Below are 20,033 nucleotides of genomic sequence, written 5' to 3'. Positions count from 1 at the left end.
CTTTCCTGTGTTTCAGATTCCTGTCTATACTTGGTCCTTGGGATTGCCAAGGCTAACAGTTTATAAACTGTAAAAATGGATGGGTATATTGATGTAATATAGTCATATGATTTTTTTTTCTTTTTAAATTTTTTGTTTATTGCAGTAGCATTGGTTTATAACATTGTATAAATTTCAGGTGTACATCATTATACTTCTATTTCTGCATAGATTACATCATGTTCACCACCAAAATACTAATTACAATCCATCACCACACACATGTGCCGAGTTATCCTTTTTGCCCTCCTCCCTCCCCCCTTCCCCTCTGGTAACCACCAATCCAATCTCTGTCTCTATGTGTTTGTTTATTGTTGTTATTATCTACTACTTAATGAAGGAAATCATATGGTATTTGACCTTCTCCCTCTGACTTATTTCACTTTGCATAATACCCTCAATGTCCATCCATGTTGTCACAAATGGCTGGATTTCATCGTTTCTTATGGCTGAGTAGTATTCCATTGTGTATATATACCACATCTTCTTTATCCATTCATCCCTTGATAGGCACTTAGGTTGCTTCCAAGTCTTGGCTATTGTGAATAACGCTGCAATGAACACAGGGGTGCAAGTATCTTTATGCGTTGGTGTTTTCAAGTTCTTTGGATAAATACCCAGCAGTGGAATAGCTGGATCATATGGTAGTTCTATCCTTGATTTTTTGAGAAGTCTCCATACTGTTTTCCATAGTGTCTGCACCCTTTTGCACTCCCATCAGCAGTGTATGAGAGTTCCCTTCTCTCCACATCCTCTCCAACACATGTTGTTTCCTGTCTTGTTAATTATAGCCATTCTGACGGGCGTGAGGTGATATCTCATTGTAGTTTTGATTTGCATTTCCCTGATAGTGATTTTGAACATCTTTTCATGTGTCTGTTGGCCATCTGTATATCTCCTTTGTAGAAATGTCTGTTCAGGTCTTTTGCCCATTTTTTAATTGGGTTGGTAGTTTTTTTGTTGTTGAGATGCATGAGTTCTTTATATATTTTGGAGATTAAGCCCTTATCAGAAGTGTGGTTTGCAAATATCTTCTCCCAATTGTTAGGTTGTCTTTTCCTTTTGTTGATGGTTTCCTTTGCTGTGCAGAAGCTTTTTAGTTTGATGTAGTCCCATTTGTTGATTTTTTCTATTGTTTCTCTTGCCCGGTCAGACGTGGTGTTTGAAAAGATGTTGCTAAGACCGATGTCGAAGAGCGTACTGCCTATGTTTTCTTCTAGAATTTTCACAGTTTCAGGTCTTACATTCAAGTCTTTAATCCACTTGGAGTTAATTTTTGTGTATGGTGTAAGGTAAGGGTCTACTTTCAGTTTTTTGCATGTGGCTATCCAGTTTTCCCAACACCATTTGTTGAAGAGACTTTCTTTTCCCCATTGTATGTTCTTGGCTCCTTTGTCAAAGATTAGCTGTCCATAGATGTGTGGGTTTATTTCTGGGCTTTCGATTCTATTCCATTGATCTGTGTGTCTGTTTTTGTGCCAGTACCATGCTGTTTTGGTTACTATAGCTTTGTAGTATATTTTGAAATCAGGGAGTGTGATACCTCCAGCTTTGTTCTTTTTTCTCAGGATTCCTTTAGCTATTCGGGGTCTTTTGTTGTTGCATATGAATTTTAGGATTCTTTGTTCTATTTCTGTGAAAAATGTTGTTGGAACTTTGATAGGGATTGCATTGAATCTATAGATGGCTTTAGGAAGTATGGACATCTTAACTATGTTAATTCTTCCAATCCAAGAGCACGGAATATCTTTCCATTTCTTTGTGGCTTCTTCAGTTCCGTTCAGCAGTGTTTTATAGTTTTCTGTGTACAGCTCTTTCACCTCTTTGGTTAAGTTTATTCCTAGGTATTTTATTCTTTTTGTTGCAATTGTAAATGGGATGGTATTCTTAATTTCTCTTTCTGCTACTTCGTTGGTAGTGTACAGAAATGCAACTGATTTTTGTATGTTGATTTTGTATCCTGCGACTTTACCATATTCGTTTATTACTTCTAAAAGTTTTCTGGTGGATTCTTTAGGCTTTTCTATATATAAAAGCATGTCATCTGCAAATAGTGACAGTTTCACTTCTTCCTTTCCAATTTGGATCCCTTTTATTTCTTTCTCTTGCCTGAATGTTCTGGCTAGGACTTCCAGTAATATGTTAAATAGGAGTGGTGACAGTGGGCATCCTTGTCTGGTTCCTGTTCTTAGAGGGATAGCTTTCAGTTTTTCACCATTGAGGATGATATTAGCTGTGGGTTTCTCATATATGGTCTTTATTATGTTGAGGTACTTTCCCTCTACACCCATTTTATTCAGAGTTTTTATCATAAATGTATGCTGTATCTTGTCAAATGCTTTCTCTGCATCTATTGAGATGATCATGTGATTTTTATTCTTCATTTTATTAATGTGGTGTATCACGTTGATTTATTTGCTCATGTTGAACCATCCCTGCATACCTGGAATAAATCCCACTTGATCATGGTGTATAATCTTTTTAACGTATTGTTGTATTCGATTTGCTAGTATTTTGTTGAGGATTTTTGCATCGATGTTCACCAGTGATATTGGCCTGTAATTTTCTTTTTTTGTGTTGTCCTTGTCTAGTTTTGGTATCAGGGTAATGTCAGCTTCGTAGAATGAGTTAGGGAGCTTCCCCCACTCCTCCATTTTTTGGAAGAGTTTGAGAAGGTTAGGTATTAAGTCTTCTTTGAAAGTTTGGTAGAATTCACCAGGGAAGCTGTCTGGTCCTGGACTTTAATTTCAGGGAGGTTTTTGATTGCTGTTTCGATCTCCTTACTGGTGATTGGTCTATTCAAATTCTCTACTTCTTCTTGATCCAGTTTTGGAAGGTTGTATGATTCTAAGCATTTATCTATTTCTTCCGAGATTGTCGAATTGGTTGGCATATAGCTTTTCATAGTATTCTCTTTTGTATTTTTGTATTTTGTATTTTGTATTTTTGTACTTTTGTATTTTTGAGGTGTCTGTTGTAATTTCTCCTCTTTCATTTCTGATTTTACTTATTTGTGCCTTCTCTCTTTTTTTCTTGGTGAGTCTAGCTAAGGTTTGTCAATTTTGTTTATCTTTTCAAAGAACCAGCTCTGGGTTTTACTAATTTTTTCTATTGTTTTTTGGTCTCTATTTCATTTATTTCTGCTCTGATTTTTATTATTTCCCTTCTTCTACTGATTTTGGGCTTTGTTTGTTCTTCTTTTTCCAGTTCCTTTAGGTGCATTGTTAGATTGTTTATTTGAGATTTTTCTTGTTTGTTGAGATAGGACTGTATTGCTATAAACTTCATTCTTAGAACTGCTTTTGCTGTATCCCATAAATTCTGGCATGCCATATGTTCATTTTCATTTGTCTACAGGTATTTTTTGATTTATTCTTTGATTTCTTCGTTGACCCAGTCGTTGTTCAGTAGCATTTTGTTTAATCTCCACGCATTTGTGCCTTTTCTGATTTTCTTCCTATAGTTGATGGCTAGTTTCATACTGTTGTGGTCAGAAAAGATGCTTGGTATTATTTCAATCTTCTTAAATTTATGGAGACTTGTTTTGTGGCCTAATATGTGATCAATCCTGGAGAATGTTCCATGTGCATTTGAAAAGAACGTGTATTCTTTTGTTTTTGAATGGAATGCTCTGAATATATCTACTAGGTCCATCTGTTCTAGTGTATCATTTAAGGCCAATGTTTCCTTATTGATCTTCTTTTTGGATGATCTATCCATTGGAGTAAGTGGAGTGTTAAATTCCCCTACTATTATTGTGTTACTGTCTATTTCTGTTTTTATGTCTGTTAATAATTGCTTTACATATTTAGGTGCACCTACATTGGGTGCATAGATATTTACAGGTGTTATATCCTCTTGTTGGATTGTTCCCTTGATCATTATGTAATGCCCTTCTTTGTCTCTTTTTACAGCTTTTGTTTTAAAGTCTATTTTTTCTGATATGAGTACTGCTACCCCAGCTTTCTTTTCATTGCCATTTGTGTGGAGTATCTTTTTCCAACCCTTCACTTTCAGTTTGAAGTGTGTCTCTTGTATGCAGCATATATGTGGGTCTTGTTTTTTTATCCAATCAGCCACCCTATGCCTTTTAATTGGAGCATTTAGTCCATTGACGTTTAAAGTAGCTATTGATAAGTATGTACTTACTGTCATGTTTTAACTTTTTTTTTCTCAGTGTTTTAGTAGTCCTTCTCTGTTCCTTCCTTCTTCTTTACAGAATTGATGGTCTCTTTAGTTTGACCTCTGTCTGAAAGCTGTACTCTTTAACTCCCCTCCTCCCTCCTTTTATGTTTTTGATATCATATCTAACCTCTTTTTTGTGCATTTGTATCCATTACCCTCTTATCATGGAAATAGATAATTTTTCCTATTTGTGGTCTTCTGTTTTCCCCTTAAATCAGTCCCTTAACACTTCTTGTAGCACTGGTTTCTTGGTGACAAACTCCTTTAATTTTTGCTTGTCTGGGAAATTTTTGATCTCTCCTTCCATTTTGAATGATAACCTTGCTGGGTACAGTGTTCTTGGCTGTAAGTTTTTTCCTTTTAGCACTTTAAATATATCGTGGCATTCTCTTCTAGCCTGTAAGGTTTCTGCTGAGAAGTCAGCTGATAGCCTTATGGGGCTTCCTTTGTATGTAACTTGACTTTCTCTTGAGGCTTTTAGGATTCTCTCTTTATCCTTAATTCTGGACATTGTCATTATGATGTGTCTTGGTGTGGGCCTCTTTGGGGTTATCTTGTTTGGGGCTCTCTGTGCTTCCTGTACCTGGATGTCTTTTTCCTTCCTTAGGTTAGGGAAATTTTCATCTACTGTTTCTTGAAATAGATTCTCTGCCCCTTTATCTCGCTCTTCTCCTTCCTGGACACCTATAACACGGATGTTAGTACGCTTGATGTTGTCCCAGAGGTCGCTTAGACTGTCCTCACTCTTTTTAATTCTTTTCTCTTTTACCTGTTCAGCTTGGGTAATTTCTTCTAGTCTTTTGTCCAGCTCACAGATCCGTTCTTCTGTATCCTCTACTCTGCTTTTGAGTCCCTCTAGTGAATTTTTCATTTCCAGTATCGTATTCTTCATTTCTGATTAGTTCTTTTTTATATCTTCCATTTCTTTGTTGACATTCTCACTGAGTTATATATTCTTCTCCCCAGATCAGTGAGCATCCTTACCACTCTTTGTTTGAACTCTCTGTCAGGTAGGTTGCTCATTTCTGTTTCACTTAGTTCCTTTTCTGGCATTTTGTCCTGTTCCCTTACTTGGAATGTATTCCTTTGCCGCCTCATTTTGCATCTTTCCCTGCACTTGTGTCTACGTATCACGTAGGTCAGCTATGTATCCTGCTCTTGGATAGGTGATCTTATGTAAGTGGTGGCTTAGCAGGCCTGCAGTGTGCTTCCCTCAGTTCTCAATGTTCCAGTGGTGACCCCTATGTGGGCTACGTGTGTCCTTCTGTTGTGGCCTGTTTGCTCTCCCTGTAGGCGCCCATGGAGGCCTAGTTATGCTCCTGGCCAGCTGTTGTAATGCTCAGCTTCTTGTAGTTGTTGTGGGCCCTTCAGTCTCTTTATCAGGTGTGGGGAGCCCCAGCACAGTTGGCTGCAAGTTCTAATACCACATTTGTGTTGCAGTATTTCTTTTAAGTGAGTAGGCCCCCAGCGTGGCAGGCTGTTATGCTCAGGGGCTTACAATTGCTATAAGCCTCCAGCCTTTAGGTCTCTTGTCAGCTCTCTGAGGATTGTAGCTGGGTGGGGCTGGCCTCAGTCACGGGAGCACCCAATTGCTTCAGGCTTTGGAAGGTGGGGCAAACCCCATATGTGGGTCTCTGAGAAGCACACGTCTTCTGCAGCTGACAAGCCCTGCTGCCCACAGGTCCACACACACAGTCAACACAGTCCTGCCCCGTGTACGCACCCCGACCTCCTGAAGCGGACCCAGTCTCTCCATGGCGGGAGCCCCACACACTCCACCACCGCCCCACACTCTCCACCTGCTCCTTGTGCATGCCCTGCCCCACTGAAGTCGGCTCAGTTGCCAGGCTGCAGAGAATCCAGTCACCAATCTATGCAGGCCCACAAGTTGCCTGAGGGCTTGTTCTTGGGTGGAGCCCATCTCTAGGGTGGGTTGCCTGCCCTAGCTGAGCTGGATTAAATCGGTACTCTAGTGGGTGGGGCAGACCTGGGCTAGCAGGCCCCAGGGAGAACTCCAATGGCATCTGTGTTAGCCCACCCACACCAGGCCACAACAATGGCGGCCGCCAATGTCCCAGTCCCTGGAGTGGTCTCACCTCGCACTGAGATGGACACAGGACCTGTTAGGTGAGTCTCTTTTCACCAAAGCACTGTGCACCTTTCTTTCTGGTGATTTTAGGATGCTTTCTGAAACGGGTGAGTTTGCGCGTGGGCCCTTTAAGAGCCGGTTTTAATTTCTTTGTGAACCAGCTTTTCTGGGGGTGCTCCCCATTGCTTTAGTAGCAGGCAAAGTCAGATATTATGCCACTCGTCTCGATTTTGCTGGGTCCACAAAATGCCCACAGCGGGGGCGCTCCCCGGCTCAGGGCCCCGCGCCTCCGAGGAGGCTGCGTACCTGTGGGATGGTCCCGGGCGGCCGTGAGGCGCTGCGGCTTGTGCGGCGCTACGGCTTGTGAAGGCGGCATTTCTCCTCTCCAGAAGGGAGTTTCTACCTCTTCTACCTCAGTTAGGATTGTCTGTTGTTGCAGGTGTCCCTCTTATCCAGTTTTTAGTTCTCTCTCAGGGTTAATTTTTCCACGAGTAGTTGTAAATTGGCTGTGTCCACGGGAGGAGGTGAGTTCAGAGTCTGCGTACGCCGCCATCTTGACTTCCAACCCAGAGAGTTTCCTTGTCATTGGATTTTTATTTTTATAGTGAAAAATGGAAATTTGCAAAGGTCAAGATAGCAAACACCCATGTACCAGCCTCCCATAATGAACAAATGTTAACATTTAGTCATATTTGCTACTGATCTTTGCTTTCAAGATAAAACATTAGAGAGAAATTTGAAGTTTCCAGGGTTCTACTTCTTTCTGGATCACTTTCCTCCCTAAGAGAAGCACTGTCATTCATCAGCTGAGTATCCATTCTATGTGTTTATTATTTTGCTATATGTATATATACTCATCTATCAACAATACATAAGGTTAGTCTGTGTTTTATTTTTAATTTAGATGCATGCTGTTACAGTGCATGTACCATCTTTTACCACTTTCCTTTTTCCATTCAGCATTGTATTTGGGATCTATTCCTGTTGAAATATTTAGCTATAGTACAATCCCTGTAAATGCTGGGTTGTATTGCGTTATATCAATATACCACAATTTATTTATCCATTCCAAAAACCCTGGCAGTGGGTTGTTTCTAATTTTTGTATTGTTATAAACTTTGCCGCTGTGACCATCCTTGTCTCCTTGACTGTTTGACCTGTAAGTGGAAGGATTGGGTTATACTTATGGTAAGCACACCTTATTAATATTAGATGTTAATAAATGTTTATTTTAAGGTTGTTCCCATTTTTACTGCCACTGATGGTACAATCAAATTCTTATTTCTCCATCTTCTTATCCATACTTGGTATTCTGAGACTTTTTTTTATTTCCAATTTGATGACTCTGAACTGGTATTTCACTGGTGGTTTTCATTTGCATTTCCCTGATTTCTGGTGAGATTTAGCATCTTTTTATTACTTGCGATATGATCTTGGGAAAATGACTCAATTTTTCTGTTTCTTAGTTTCCTCCTTTGTAAAATGACAGTGGTAATACCTATCGTATGAGGTGATATAAAAATTAAATTAGTTAGTGCCGTGCATAGAGCAGATATTTAATAAAAGTTGATTTTGGTGGTGGTTGTGATGACTGTGGTTGTGGTTACTACTACTAGTACTATTACTACAATTATTATTGTCGTAGTTATTATTCTTAGACTTTCGTCTTTTGTGTATTTCGTATGTATGTATACATATATATGCATATGTGTTGTGTATGTCTAAATACGTAATTTTTTGCCCATTTTTTAATTGTGTTTTTATAATATTACCAGAAATGCAAGGATAAAGATTTTAAAAAACACTGGAAAATAACAATTAAATGAAAAAAATTATTGCAGCCATCACACACAGAAATCATAGTAAATTTTCCCTCCCTCCCATTGTCATACTTGCACTCATTTTAACATCAAATTATTAATTGAAAATAACACCTATTTCAACTAATATATGAACAGTTATTTCCATACAGTTAGAACCACCTCTGGAATTGTATACATATGGATAATGTATGTATTTATGTAGAGAGATCACAATTCTTATATTTGTATGATATATCTGAAACAACAGTTGGGCATTTACTTGTTGAATATACATACATGTATGCATGAAGTTATATAAATTTTCAATGTGGTTTTTAACACTACTATTGTTAGCTTTTTTTACCCTGCCTTTGTATATAGTGCACTTAATACGAAGTGTCAGACTTTTACTTCTCCACATGTTCCTTATAATATGATGTAACACATCAGTGGATGCTGATTCAAAAATACAACAAAAAGAATTTGCTGAGTGATATGCATGTATTCATTTTAGCTATAATATTATAGGTAAAGAAAATTACAAATGTTTGATATCTTTTGGAGATTATTCAATAATTAATTAGTTTAAATATGCCACGTATTTAAGAGATATGAGTAGATGTTTAAGTCTTGTGTACCATTATATGCACTTGCTAGGCTAACACATAGTAGGTATTCAACAAGTATTTGCTGGATGAATGAATCAATGAATGAGTAGTATTGATGTCGACTTTAGGAATCAATCTTTCTCACTAATTTTGAGATAAATTAGTTACAAAGGTTTTATTATGATTTATGTTTAAGTTATCGCTATGCAAATCTTTCAATGTTACCCATTTATAATATCTTAGTATTTGCTACATATTGCACACATCTTGTCACATGTTCTGTGTATCCACTGGGATGGCAGAAATTAATAGGGGATTCCTAAACATTGCCTAAATTAGATTGGGGAAAGAATATAGCCATGTTTACTTTATTTATGCCGATGAGCATCCCTCAGTTGTAAAGGAATAAATTTATAGTACAATTGCATGTAAAAATCCATGTATTAAAGGAAATATAAGAATACTCCATTGGCGTTTTACCTTAGAAAATTAGTATCTTGATGTTAACATATCTGTAATAATAATACAAATGTCTGTATTACTATATCATTATCTTCCTACAGACAATATTTTATAATGTTTCCTTATTATTTGGTCGATTAGCCGTGCTAATTTGAACACTCAAATTAACTTAATCCATTGGATTCGAACCCAGTGGCTGTATGGTTTTTCGTTTGCACAGGGAGAGGCCTCATTATGAACCTGAGGACCATAGAGCCATTGGTGACCAAATCACTTCTTGAAGTTTTTGTATTGAGACTTAAAAAAAATCTCTTTAGTCCCATCCAAGTAATTTCAAATAATTATAGAAACGCTATAATTTTTGTTTTAAATTAATTTAATTTTTATTTTTTTTATTGTTATAAACAGTTAACCTGAGATTTACCCTCTTCACAAATTTTGCAGTGTATAATGCAGTATTGTTAACTATAGGCACAATTTTGAACAGCAGATCTCTAGAACTTATTCATCTTGTATAACTGAAACTTCATACCCATTGGACAGCAACTCTCCATTTCCCCTCTCACTAACCCCTGGCAACCAACCTTCTGCTCTTTGTTTCTATGAATTTGACATTTTAAATGCTTCATTTGAGTGGAATCATATTTCTCTTTCTGTGACTGGCTTATTTCACTTAGCATAACGTCCTCCAGGTTCATCCATATTGTTGCATATGGCAGGATTTCCTTATTTTTTAAGGCTGAATAATAGTCTATTGTATGTATATACCACATTTTCTTGATTCCTTCATTCTTTGATGGACATTTAGATTGTTTCCATATCTTGGCTATTGCAAATAATGCTGCAGTAAACATGGGAATGTAGATATTGCTTTAGGATTCTGATTTCAATTCTTTTCGATATATATCCAGAAGTGGGATTGCTGGATCATATGGTAGCTCTATTTTTAATTTTTTGAGAATCTTCCAAATAGTTTTCCATAGTGGTTGTATCAATTTACATTCCCACCGTCAGTATACAAGAATTCCCTTTTCTCCACATCCTCGCCAACACTTATCTTTATATTTTTGATAATAGCCATTCTATTAGGTGTAAGGTTATATCTCATTGTAGTTTTGATTTGCATTTCCCTGATGATTAGTGATGTTGAGCATATTTTCATGTACATGTTGTCCATGTGTATGTCTTTATTAGAGAAATCTCTATTCAAGTTATAATCGAGTTATGGAATTGCCCATTTTTTAATCAAGTTATGGAATATTTAAGTTTTGTAAGCACTAGAAACATATATGGAGTAAAAGCATCTTAGGACAAGTGGCATTTTGTAGTTGTTATGAAAGCAGGGAATTTTTAATATATGAAACCTTTAATACTATCTGGATAAGTTTCATATTGCCTCTCTTCAAATTCTCTATTTATCTAAGCTTGTGGTTGTGATCCCTAGGGAATGCTTTTAAAGACAAGAAAGGCAAAGGCAATAACAGCCACTGGTCAGTACCTACTGATCATGGTAAAAACATTATTGTTTCTTAAAGCCTGTCTAGCTAAGGAGCTATTTTAAACTAGCTTTGTTCTAGTGATTCTCAGAATAACAGTGCCCACTCCTGGAATTCTTACCTTTTCTTGAACCCAGGATAAGGTCAAGTTGCATAATATAAGGAAATATATTAGGATTCAGAAAACCAAACTGTGAACTCAGATATGTAAGGTATCTAATCTTAAGTTTAAACCACTCGTTCATTTGAAAAGGGGAGAGGTTGAAATATATTTTAATGAAAAAAATAAAAAACATGAAGTCATACAAATGAGCATTATGCATGCCTGGGTTAGTCAGGAGTCTGTTAGTTTGCAGAATAATCTTAATATATCTTTCGTACTACAGCATTTTCATCCTATATGTACTTAAATAACTAGCCTCCCATAGTGGGGTTTAAGGCATATCGAGATATTAGAACAGTTTTCTTGACTATTTCTTTGAGTAGGTTAAAATTTCTGAATGATTCTACAAGTAATTTCAACACAATTCAGCACTTTTTTTTTTTATTGACAAAGGGAACAACTCTTGAACTGTCATTTCTTTATATAGAGTTGCCTTAAGCTGAGAGTGGCTGGAAAATTAGAATAAATTAAAATGCCGATTATTGCATAGGAAAGACATTGTGCTCTTAGATACTTTGAGGAACATTTGTGATGATTTTAAAAGAAATATATTAAAAATCACTTTTCTTACTGTAGTAGCAATAACTCAATTATGTTGAGTAAACGTGTAAACTACTTGTCATCTCTCGTAAGATCATGATTTCCAAGTGTAATTATTATCTAGTCTGCTCAGATGCTGCATTACTTTAGATGATTTATACCAATAAAGCTTAGAACTAACTGTTAAGACTTGAGTTATTCAGGTAATTTATCTGTTATTTTTGTAATCAGTTCATTTAATTTTCCTATGTTTTGCACCATTAAAACAAAGACGGTGTTAATGGACTTGCAATATTTTAATTCATTCTATAACATGTCTAGAAAGTTTTTCAGGTGCTAACATCTGTGAACACATAGCTTACCAAAAACATGCTGTGGTTGTGTGTTGCTTTTCCTCTAAAGAAAATCAGTTACTCATTTGTGGTTTCCTTGACAAAGATCAGATAAAGTAAAATAATAAACATATTATTGCCTCAAGATGAAGTTATATGTTTAAAAGTAGTAAAGAAGTAGCATGACTATGACCATATGATTCAGTGATAAATTTTAGCAGCATGACTTTGGGGGCAAGAGCATATCACTCTACTTGATTGAAAAAAAAATTGTTGGCTTTACTTTTCTCGTATTTTTTCACGGTCCCATTACCTACAACCCTATTTTTATATTAGAAGAAGTAAACTGCCAACACATAAGTATAATGGTAGCTGGAGAATTTCTGTATAGGAGGGGTTTAGGGGATTGACATAAAGCTTGGTTTTCATAGCAGGCAGCCACATTATTTTTTACTTTGGTTTTTGGGCTGGCTTATTTGGAGGAAGTCTGATGGAGGTTATGGGGGGTTAAAGCCACTCCTTGGCACTGCCACTCCTCACAGGTTCAGGTCATTTTAGCTGTTCTGAACTAGGGAGTTACCTTCTGAATACAGCATAAATAAATCTTTTGTTCTAAGAAAGCAAATAGTACTGAAAAAATGCTGAGGGAGACAAAGCTAACTTCCTCAGAAGACCATGTCTTTGAGGTCCGTTAATTATATATATGCAAATGGGTGCTACTGTTACCTAAGTACTTTAAAACAATTTCACTGAATTAAAGACATGCCTAAATTTTAGCATACTTTAGGATCAATTCGTGTCTGCCTTTTTCCTGAATTAGTCCAAATTAGGGAGATTTTACTATATATTTAATTCCAGTGCTGCTGTAGGTCCCTTGTAAAAAGGAGTAATAAATGTGGCACATTAGGTAAGAAGCAAGCAATTGATTTTTGGTTCTATTTGGCTTATCTTTTCTGCTTAAGTGGTGATATTTAATTTGTAGGGAAACCTCTAAACAGGTCTATATTTTTATGTTTATCCTCTTCCTTGAACTAATGAAATAAACACATTTATTGATTTTGGCATGAGCTTTATTAATGTAGTTAATATGCGTTACTATTGTTATTCTGTGTATTTGGATTCGTACAATTATTGTTTATGAATCAACATTTTTCTTGCAGTTCAAAAGAATCCAGAAGCTCCAGAAGAAAAGAAGACCCTGCCTCCAAAAAAGAAGGTGAAAGAATTGAGAGTTTTGGATCCCAAGACAGCCCAGAATCTGTGTATGTGATAATTTCTGCATAAGGGGTGGTGGCTATGGTGGTGGTGTGGGGTTGTTGAAAGTATTTAAACAAAGTTGTAGGGCCGGCCCCATGGCTTAGTGGTTAAGTACGCGTGCTCCGCTGCTGGTGGCCCGGGTTCTATCCCTGGCGCGCACTGACGCACCGCTTCTCCGGCCATGCTGAGGCTGCGTCCCACATGCAGCAACTAGAAGCATGTGCAGCTATGACCTACAACTATCTGCTAGGGCTTTGGGGGGAAAAATAAATAAATAAAATAAAAAAAAATTTTGTAAACAAAGTTGTAAATTCTTTGAACTGGTGTGGTTAGCGTCTTCTAGAAACAAAATTCTGTGTAAACATGATGTGGGTTGCCTTTTTGTCATTCAGCCAGAATGGAGACCTTTTAGTATTGGTCAGGCCAGATGAAACTTATGAATAATAAAGCTTTGGAAATACTGGTAATCGAGCATTGTTAGAGGATGCAGTAAGTCAGAAGGCATTGTTGAAAAGAATGTTATTGATTTTCCTTCTGCCTAGGCCTGGGAGTGATAGTTTTAGAGTATTCACTAGTCACATTGGGCAAATCGTTTTACTGCTATTCCTTTATATTTGAAGTAATTGTGATGTGAGCTAGTTAAATTGTTAAGCGCTCCGCTTTAAAACTGGTGAGTGAACCTTTAAGCCTTTAGCAAACCAGTCAGCCCTTAAGTATGCTTTTGCTAAGGCAGCTGGTCAGTTAAACCCATCTTCATTTAAGTTGGCCTTAAGTTTTACTTTGACATCTTCTCCCCTCTGGATTGAATTCAGCATTTTCTTTTTGTCTCCACACTAGGCTGTGTTTATATTCTGAGGATACTAAAACACTATGCATGACAAATTGCAACACATCAAGCATTTCTAATTACGCAAAGAAATATCATGGGAGTTTATTTTGTTAAGGAATGAGCTATAGGGAATCAGATTAAAATAAACAACTCATCTTTCTTGTGTCGGTAGGAATCTTGCCGTCAGAAAAGCAGTCTCCTAATAGCTGTTGTGAATGTGTACATTGCTTACCTGACAGTACATTTTCTTTATAAAGTCGATGTTCAGTACTTTTTTTTTAAAGTACAGTATGATCTTAATTGCTAGTTGCTATCTGTCAACATTATTTATTTAGATTATCGACATCTCATTTGGTGTTTTCGTCTAGGTAATCATTTGCCTAGACAGTGAGGATTTATTTTCCTTAGGTAGCAGTGCAGTCATATAGAATTTCTCATGAAAAAAAAGTTCTTAGGAATATGTTCATGTTCTGGTGATAACAACACACAAATGTTCTTTCAAAAGTATGTTTAGTGGAGGTTAAAGTGGAGTGTATTGTTGAAAAATACTTTCTGAGTAAATGTAAGCTTTTCTAGGTAAAATTTGGTGAATTATTTCAATATGACATAATATATATCCAGAAAATTATGATTCAATATATAAAATAGTATATAATATATTAATATATATAATATATATAAAATAGTATGCCACATGAATGTCAGCAGGAATGCAGAGAACATTGATGATTCAGACACTTTAATTTTTTCTTATGTAGGAGAACTGAAAAGTAGATAGATATTATTTTTTTTATTTGGTTACTTTATTGTAATTCCTGAAAAGTACTGTGTTTGTTTTGTTGACAATTTTCACACTAAATTCTACGTTGAATTAACAGGCCAAATTGAAATAAAATCTCTAACTCTTCATTGGTCATTTTGTATCAGCTCAATGTATAATGCATAAGCATGTAGTCATCAGTGCTATTAGTAGGAGTTTTATTTTGTATATAAATATGCATGAGCTATAAACATTAGAGCCTGAGATAATATGCTATTTTGCCTAGATGAGTAGTATAATCATTCAAATGGAAACTACTTTTGTTTGTTCATAACTCTGTAAATTAATATTAGTGATAGAAATTTCATATTTTGAGTCTACGAAATAGGAATCAGGTATTTATTAGGACTTTAGAATTTTGATGCTGTTCTATTTTTAATAAAATCAATTTTTATTTTAGCTATCTTCCTGGGATCATATCGTATGCCATATGAAGATATAAAAAACATTATTCTGGAGGTTAATGAAGACATGTTGAGTGAGGCCTTAATTCAGGTAAACTTTCATATTTTCCTTTTAATATTTATTTTCACCGGTATTTCTAAATTGCTATCTTCTTAATGGAGTTGTGAGAAAATGTTCTTCTGTATTTGGATAATAGAATCAGGAGTGTCTAGCTGTGTTGATAGTAAGAGGACTCAACATAGAAGATCTAGGTTCCAGGTCTGGTTCTGCCATTTATTAGATATGTGTCCTTTTAAATTTAAGTTTATGAATATGTAGACATACCATTTCCTGTCATTCACTGTACACAAAATTGCATGTCTTGCATCATCACAATGACTCTGTTAAGTAGATATTGTTATTGCCATTTTGTGGATGTAAAAGCAGAGAGGCCAAGAGGTTAAATAGCTTGCTCAAAATCAATGGGTAAACGGTAAAGTTATCTTTTGTTAGGCACTTAACATGTGCTGGGGATTGTGTCAAGCACTTATCTCATTTAATCCTACAACAATCCTATGAGATAAATATTATTATCCCCATTTTACAGATAAGGAAACTGAGGCTTAGAAAGACTGCCTAACGTCACAAAGCTGGCAAGTCACAGATCAGCAGAGCTGGGATTCAAAAGAAGGTCTATCATGACTCTAAAGCTATTGCTCTTTCTATTCTACTATTCTGCTTCCTTTAGGCAAACTATTTCAGCTTGCTAAACATCTGTCTCCTCATCTGAGATGACAGGCTCACTGTGAGGAGGAAACTAAATAAAGTGCTTTGTAGAATAAAGCACTATAAAAGATATAACATATTATTAGAATTCTGGTTATGTCCAGCCCTGTCTGGTTTAATTCTGGAAGGAAGAACTGCAAAGAGTTTTTAAAGGAAGGGTGTAGTCATTGTAGTTTTTTTGTATGTTTGTTTTTGAGCCATGCAGTTTGTTTTGACTTTAAGAAGACTGAGTAGTTTATGCTGAAATAGTTTTGCTATATCCCCCTCAGACTGTCTCTAAACTCAGAGAAGCAGTGTTTGTCAATTGAACAGGCTATGTCTAAATGGAAATTCCTCCATTTTGTAGTGTAGGTTTGCATTACAGTTTACCTCATGTATATGTTTTAATTATAAATATATTTATTTTCTATAGGAATAAGGTTTAATGAGTTTATATAGGTTCTTTATTGTCATGACACACCTATATTAATCTCAATAAGAGTTATACTTTGATGAGAAATTCACAAAGTTAAAAGAATGTTTTTCTCTGTGCAATTAGCATGTCCATAGTTCTTTGGAGTTGAACTGGAAAGCTGATTATATTTCTTCTGCCTGTCTTCGTCCCTTGATTTTTTGCAGAATAGTCAGTGTCAGGGAGGAAGAAATGTTCCTCTGCCCTTCTAGGTTCTACTGGCTGGTCTAAGAATTAAATTGACATGAGACAGAACAACAGGAGAAAATCAAACAAGTTTTAATAACATGTATACATGGGAGAAATCCAGGAAAACTGAGTAACTTGCCAAAATGCCCAAAGTCACCGCCTTAAATACCATCATCAGCTAAAGACAAAAGAGGATATTGGGAGTAGTGGTTTGGGACTGCAAAGGGGAGGAAGGCAATTCAGGTGGAGATGGAAAAGCAAATATTTGGTAAACAAATGTTTTCCATGCCTTGCAAAGACAATGGGATATGGAGAAGACTTTGATCAAATGGGCCTTGCTAGCTTCCTCCCTGTCTCCCACACCTAGTTCATATTATACTATAGTTATCTATGGTGACACCTCCTTCCTGGACACAGGCCTTTTATCTTAAAATTTTTTTGGCAGTTATGGGGAAGGTCAGTCAAAGTTTCTTACCAAGTCTTTTGTTCTTAAAAATAATCAAGCCAAAGACACATGTTTTGGGGTAGCAAATTATGCTCCCCTACATCACAATGAGCAAGGCATGAAACCTAACTGTCATTTAGTCCTCCCTCTTTTTTTTAATTGTACAGTTTAATTTTAAAGTAATATAAGACAAACAAACTTCTGACTCCTACTCAATAATTGAAGCTTTCTAATCTTTTCTGTATAATCAAATTATAGTAAAATAGAACCATATTTTGAAGAATTAATTGATGTAGCCATTCATTTTACCCATTAAAATTATGTAGCTTTTCCTTCACATGCCTTGATAAATAAAAAAAATGTAAATATGCAGAATGTTTCTGCGGTATTTATTCGCCGGTAACATTAAAAACATTTATTATTTTTTTAATTTTATTTATTTATTTATTTATTTTTTCCCCCAAAGCCCCAGTAGATAGTTGTATGTCATAGTTGCACATCCTTCTAGTTGCTGTATGTGGGACGCGGCTCCAGCATGGCCGGAGAAGCGGTACGTCGGTGTGCGCCCGGGATCCGAACCCGGGCCACCAGCAGCGGAGCGTGCTGTCAACCGCCAAGCCACTGGGCCGGCCCACATTTATTATTTTTTAAGTCATGTTTTCAACTCTTTAGGGAATGTAAGAAGCAGAAAAAGTTCCTTCTGAATGTTCCTCTAATATTGCAATAAGTTTTTAAAACGTGTGTATAGAAATGTATTACCTGGGATTTTTGTTTCTTCGTTTCACTTTATTTAGTAGCACAAACCATATATATTTGTTGGTCTCTTTAAATTGGGTAAGCGTGGTCAGTTTGGGAGGAGTGAATTGCTTACAATGTGGAGATGGTAGTAAATTATGTCTAAATTCTTGAATTTGCTGGTTTAATCTTATCCACTGTGCAGTCAAAACAACTGCCTTTGAAATCATATTATTATGCTAAATGTTGGATTGTACTGTGGAAAGGTGAGTGTTACGCCTGATCCTTCCATGCATTTCCTGTTTGCTGTGGAAGGGTTTGCCTGGGCCTATCTCATCTCTTCCTCTTTTCTAGACCTCCGCTCCCTTTTGTAAGCCTTTATCTCTTTTCTTTTTCACATATCTGTGCGTTTTACCCCTTGCATCCTTTGCCCCACCAATTTTGTGCCTTCTTTTTGTTGAAAGCAGACTACTCAGGACTTTTTTTCCAGCAGCTTGCTTTCCTGCTCAATGCCAGATACTCTAGAATTTCTTCTCATTCCTTACCCTGCTCAATCAACACTCATTTTCTTAGTTCTGCTTGTTGGAGAAAACAGTTTAACATGTAATTTAATAGTATGCATGACTGAAATTGTGGTGCTCCGGTACAAGGCACATGTTGTGAGTAACTCACCTGAGTTATTAAAACTTAGTATTGAATTTATCTAGACAAATCAAGTGTGTGAGTATCTTCTGATAAGGAGGAAGGTCCTGGCTTGAAACAGTTATTTGATTTTCCAGCACCCAAGGGAGACTGCTTCTCTCAGCAAGAGAAAAGACTAGAATCACCACCAGTGTCTCTTTCTCCCTCCCATCCCATAAACATTTGCTTCAGTGATGCAAAAGTAACATCAATTTGCTGTTCATAGGAGCTGTTTACCATTTATGTCTAATTACCATGTAGCACATCAATAATGCATAACATTAAATATGTATCATCAGATTAACTTTGTTGTAAGTTCTATTTGATTACAGTGCTAAACTCCATCCATGCATAATCATAGTTTGTTGCTCCTGTGGCATAGTTTTCTCCTCATAACAACAAAAACAACAAAAAACAATTAAAAGGACACATTTCTTCCCAGAGACTGAAATTAACACCAGTATTGTCTCTCCTAGTGTGGGTCAATAGGCTCTTCTCTGGCAGACAACTAATAGATTTTAATTTTAGTTCTTTGGCAAGATAAATGTCTTGCTACAAAAAAAAAATACTTTTATTTAATCAGCTTGATCAAGCCCCAATTTTAAGTTTATTAAAAAAAATACTAATGTCTCCTTTATTTCAAAATATCTAAATGTATGCTAGAAACTGAGTTCCCTTTGTGGAAGAAGTTGAAATGTCCTAAAATACTTACAGGAACACATAGAAACATTTAAAAAGTACATCATATCCTGAGATGGTTGAGGAGCTTTTAATATATGCAATTATGAATTAGTTCCAAGTAATGTGCACTAAATTTAGGTGATTTTAGGAGTCATTATTTCGGCTTTGAAAATCTGCTTCAGTGTAATTAAATTTAATCCATTGAGAGAACAATCTAAGACCAATAAGTGTTTTTAGGATATCAGAGGTAAAAATGAAATATTTGCAGACAAACTTACATATAGAATATTGGCAAAGAAATGAAACTATTAGTTTCAAAAAAGTGATTCAGTGTTAAGGGAAAAACAAAAGTATGTTCTGTTTTAGAACATTAGTGCATGCATATGATTCTTAAATGCTGAGGAAATTGATGTTGGTAGGGAGCTTATCGTCATATTTACAAAGCATATGCAGGAAAAAGATGATTAACATAGAAGGCAGTATAATATTACTGCAGAATAATTTACAGAGATATGTATAAAGCAGAGGCTGATAACCAGGCGTTCAAAGTCCCCTTTGGGGACTCATGGAGAGAATTCAGGGACTCCTGAATTTAAATGTGAAAAATACTGCATCTTTATTTTCTTTAACATCTAACTAATGTTTAGTGTTTCATTTGATTAACAATGTAGACAACAGACCAAAGTAGTATTAATAGTACCTCTAACTTTGTTACTAATAGAAATAATAAATATTTTCATATCACATTAAATTTGTGGCAGATATCTTGAAATATTGTTTACAGTCATTACTACTTCAAAATTACACCAGTTATTAAAGCTGCCACTAGATCTTATTTTTTAATGCTTTAATCAAGAAGCACATCTGTTATTACACCACAATTTATTTTTGTAAATGTGTTGATAACTATTGTAATATAATTGGTTTCTTTTGTATTTGTATATATTTTATTTTATTCTGAGAAGAGATCCATAGCTGGCATTAAAGAGTTTATGGCATAGATAAAAAGGCTAGAAACAGGTACAGAAAAGTTTCCCAATCAAGATGGCACACATAACT

At 35.9% G+C, this 20,033-nt stretch overlaps 1 protein-coding gene across 4 annotated transcripts in view; it reads left to right on the top strand.

The window, feature by feature from the left end:
* The window catches only part of DIAPH2 (diaphanous related formin 2), an 825,716-nt gene that overhangs the window by 348,092 nt on the left and 457,591 nt on the right, over positions 1 to 20,033 (top strand). For all 4 annotated transcript variants that reach the window (XM_087427460.1, XM_014795691.2, XM_087427457.1 and 1 more), the window contains 2 exons: positions 12,877 to 12,978; positions 15,023 to 15,117. In XM_087427460.1, coding sequence (XP_087283586.1) covers positions 12,877 to 12,978; positions 15,023 to 15,117 — 197 coding nt within the window. The remainder of the gene's footprint in view (positions 1 to 12,876; positions 12,979 to 15,022; positions 15,118 to 20,033) is intronic.

The sequence above is a fragment of the Ceratotherium simum genome, chromosome X, assembly GCF_057802395.1.
Source record: "Ceratotherium simum simum isolate JZ-2026a chromosome X, ASM5780239v1, whole genome shotgun sequence".
Taxonomy (NCBI): Eukaryota; Metazoa; Chordata; class Mammalia; order Perissodactyla; family Rhinocerotidae; genus Ceratotherium; species Ceratotherium simum.
Note: the sequence above shows the minus strand (reverse complement) of the source record. Positions and strands in the feature narration are given on the sequence as shown.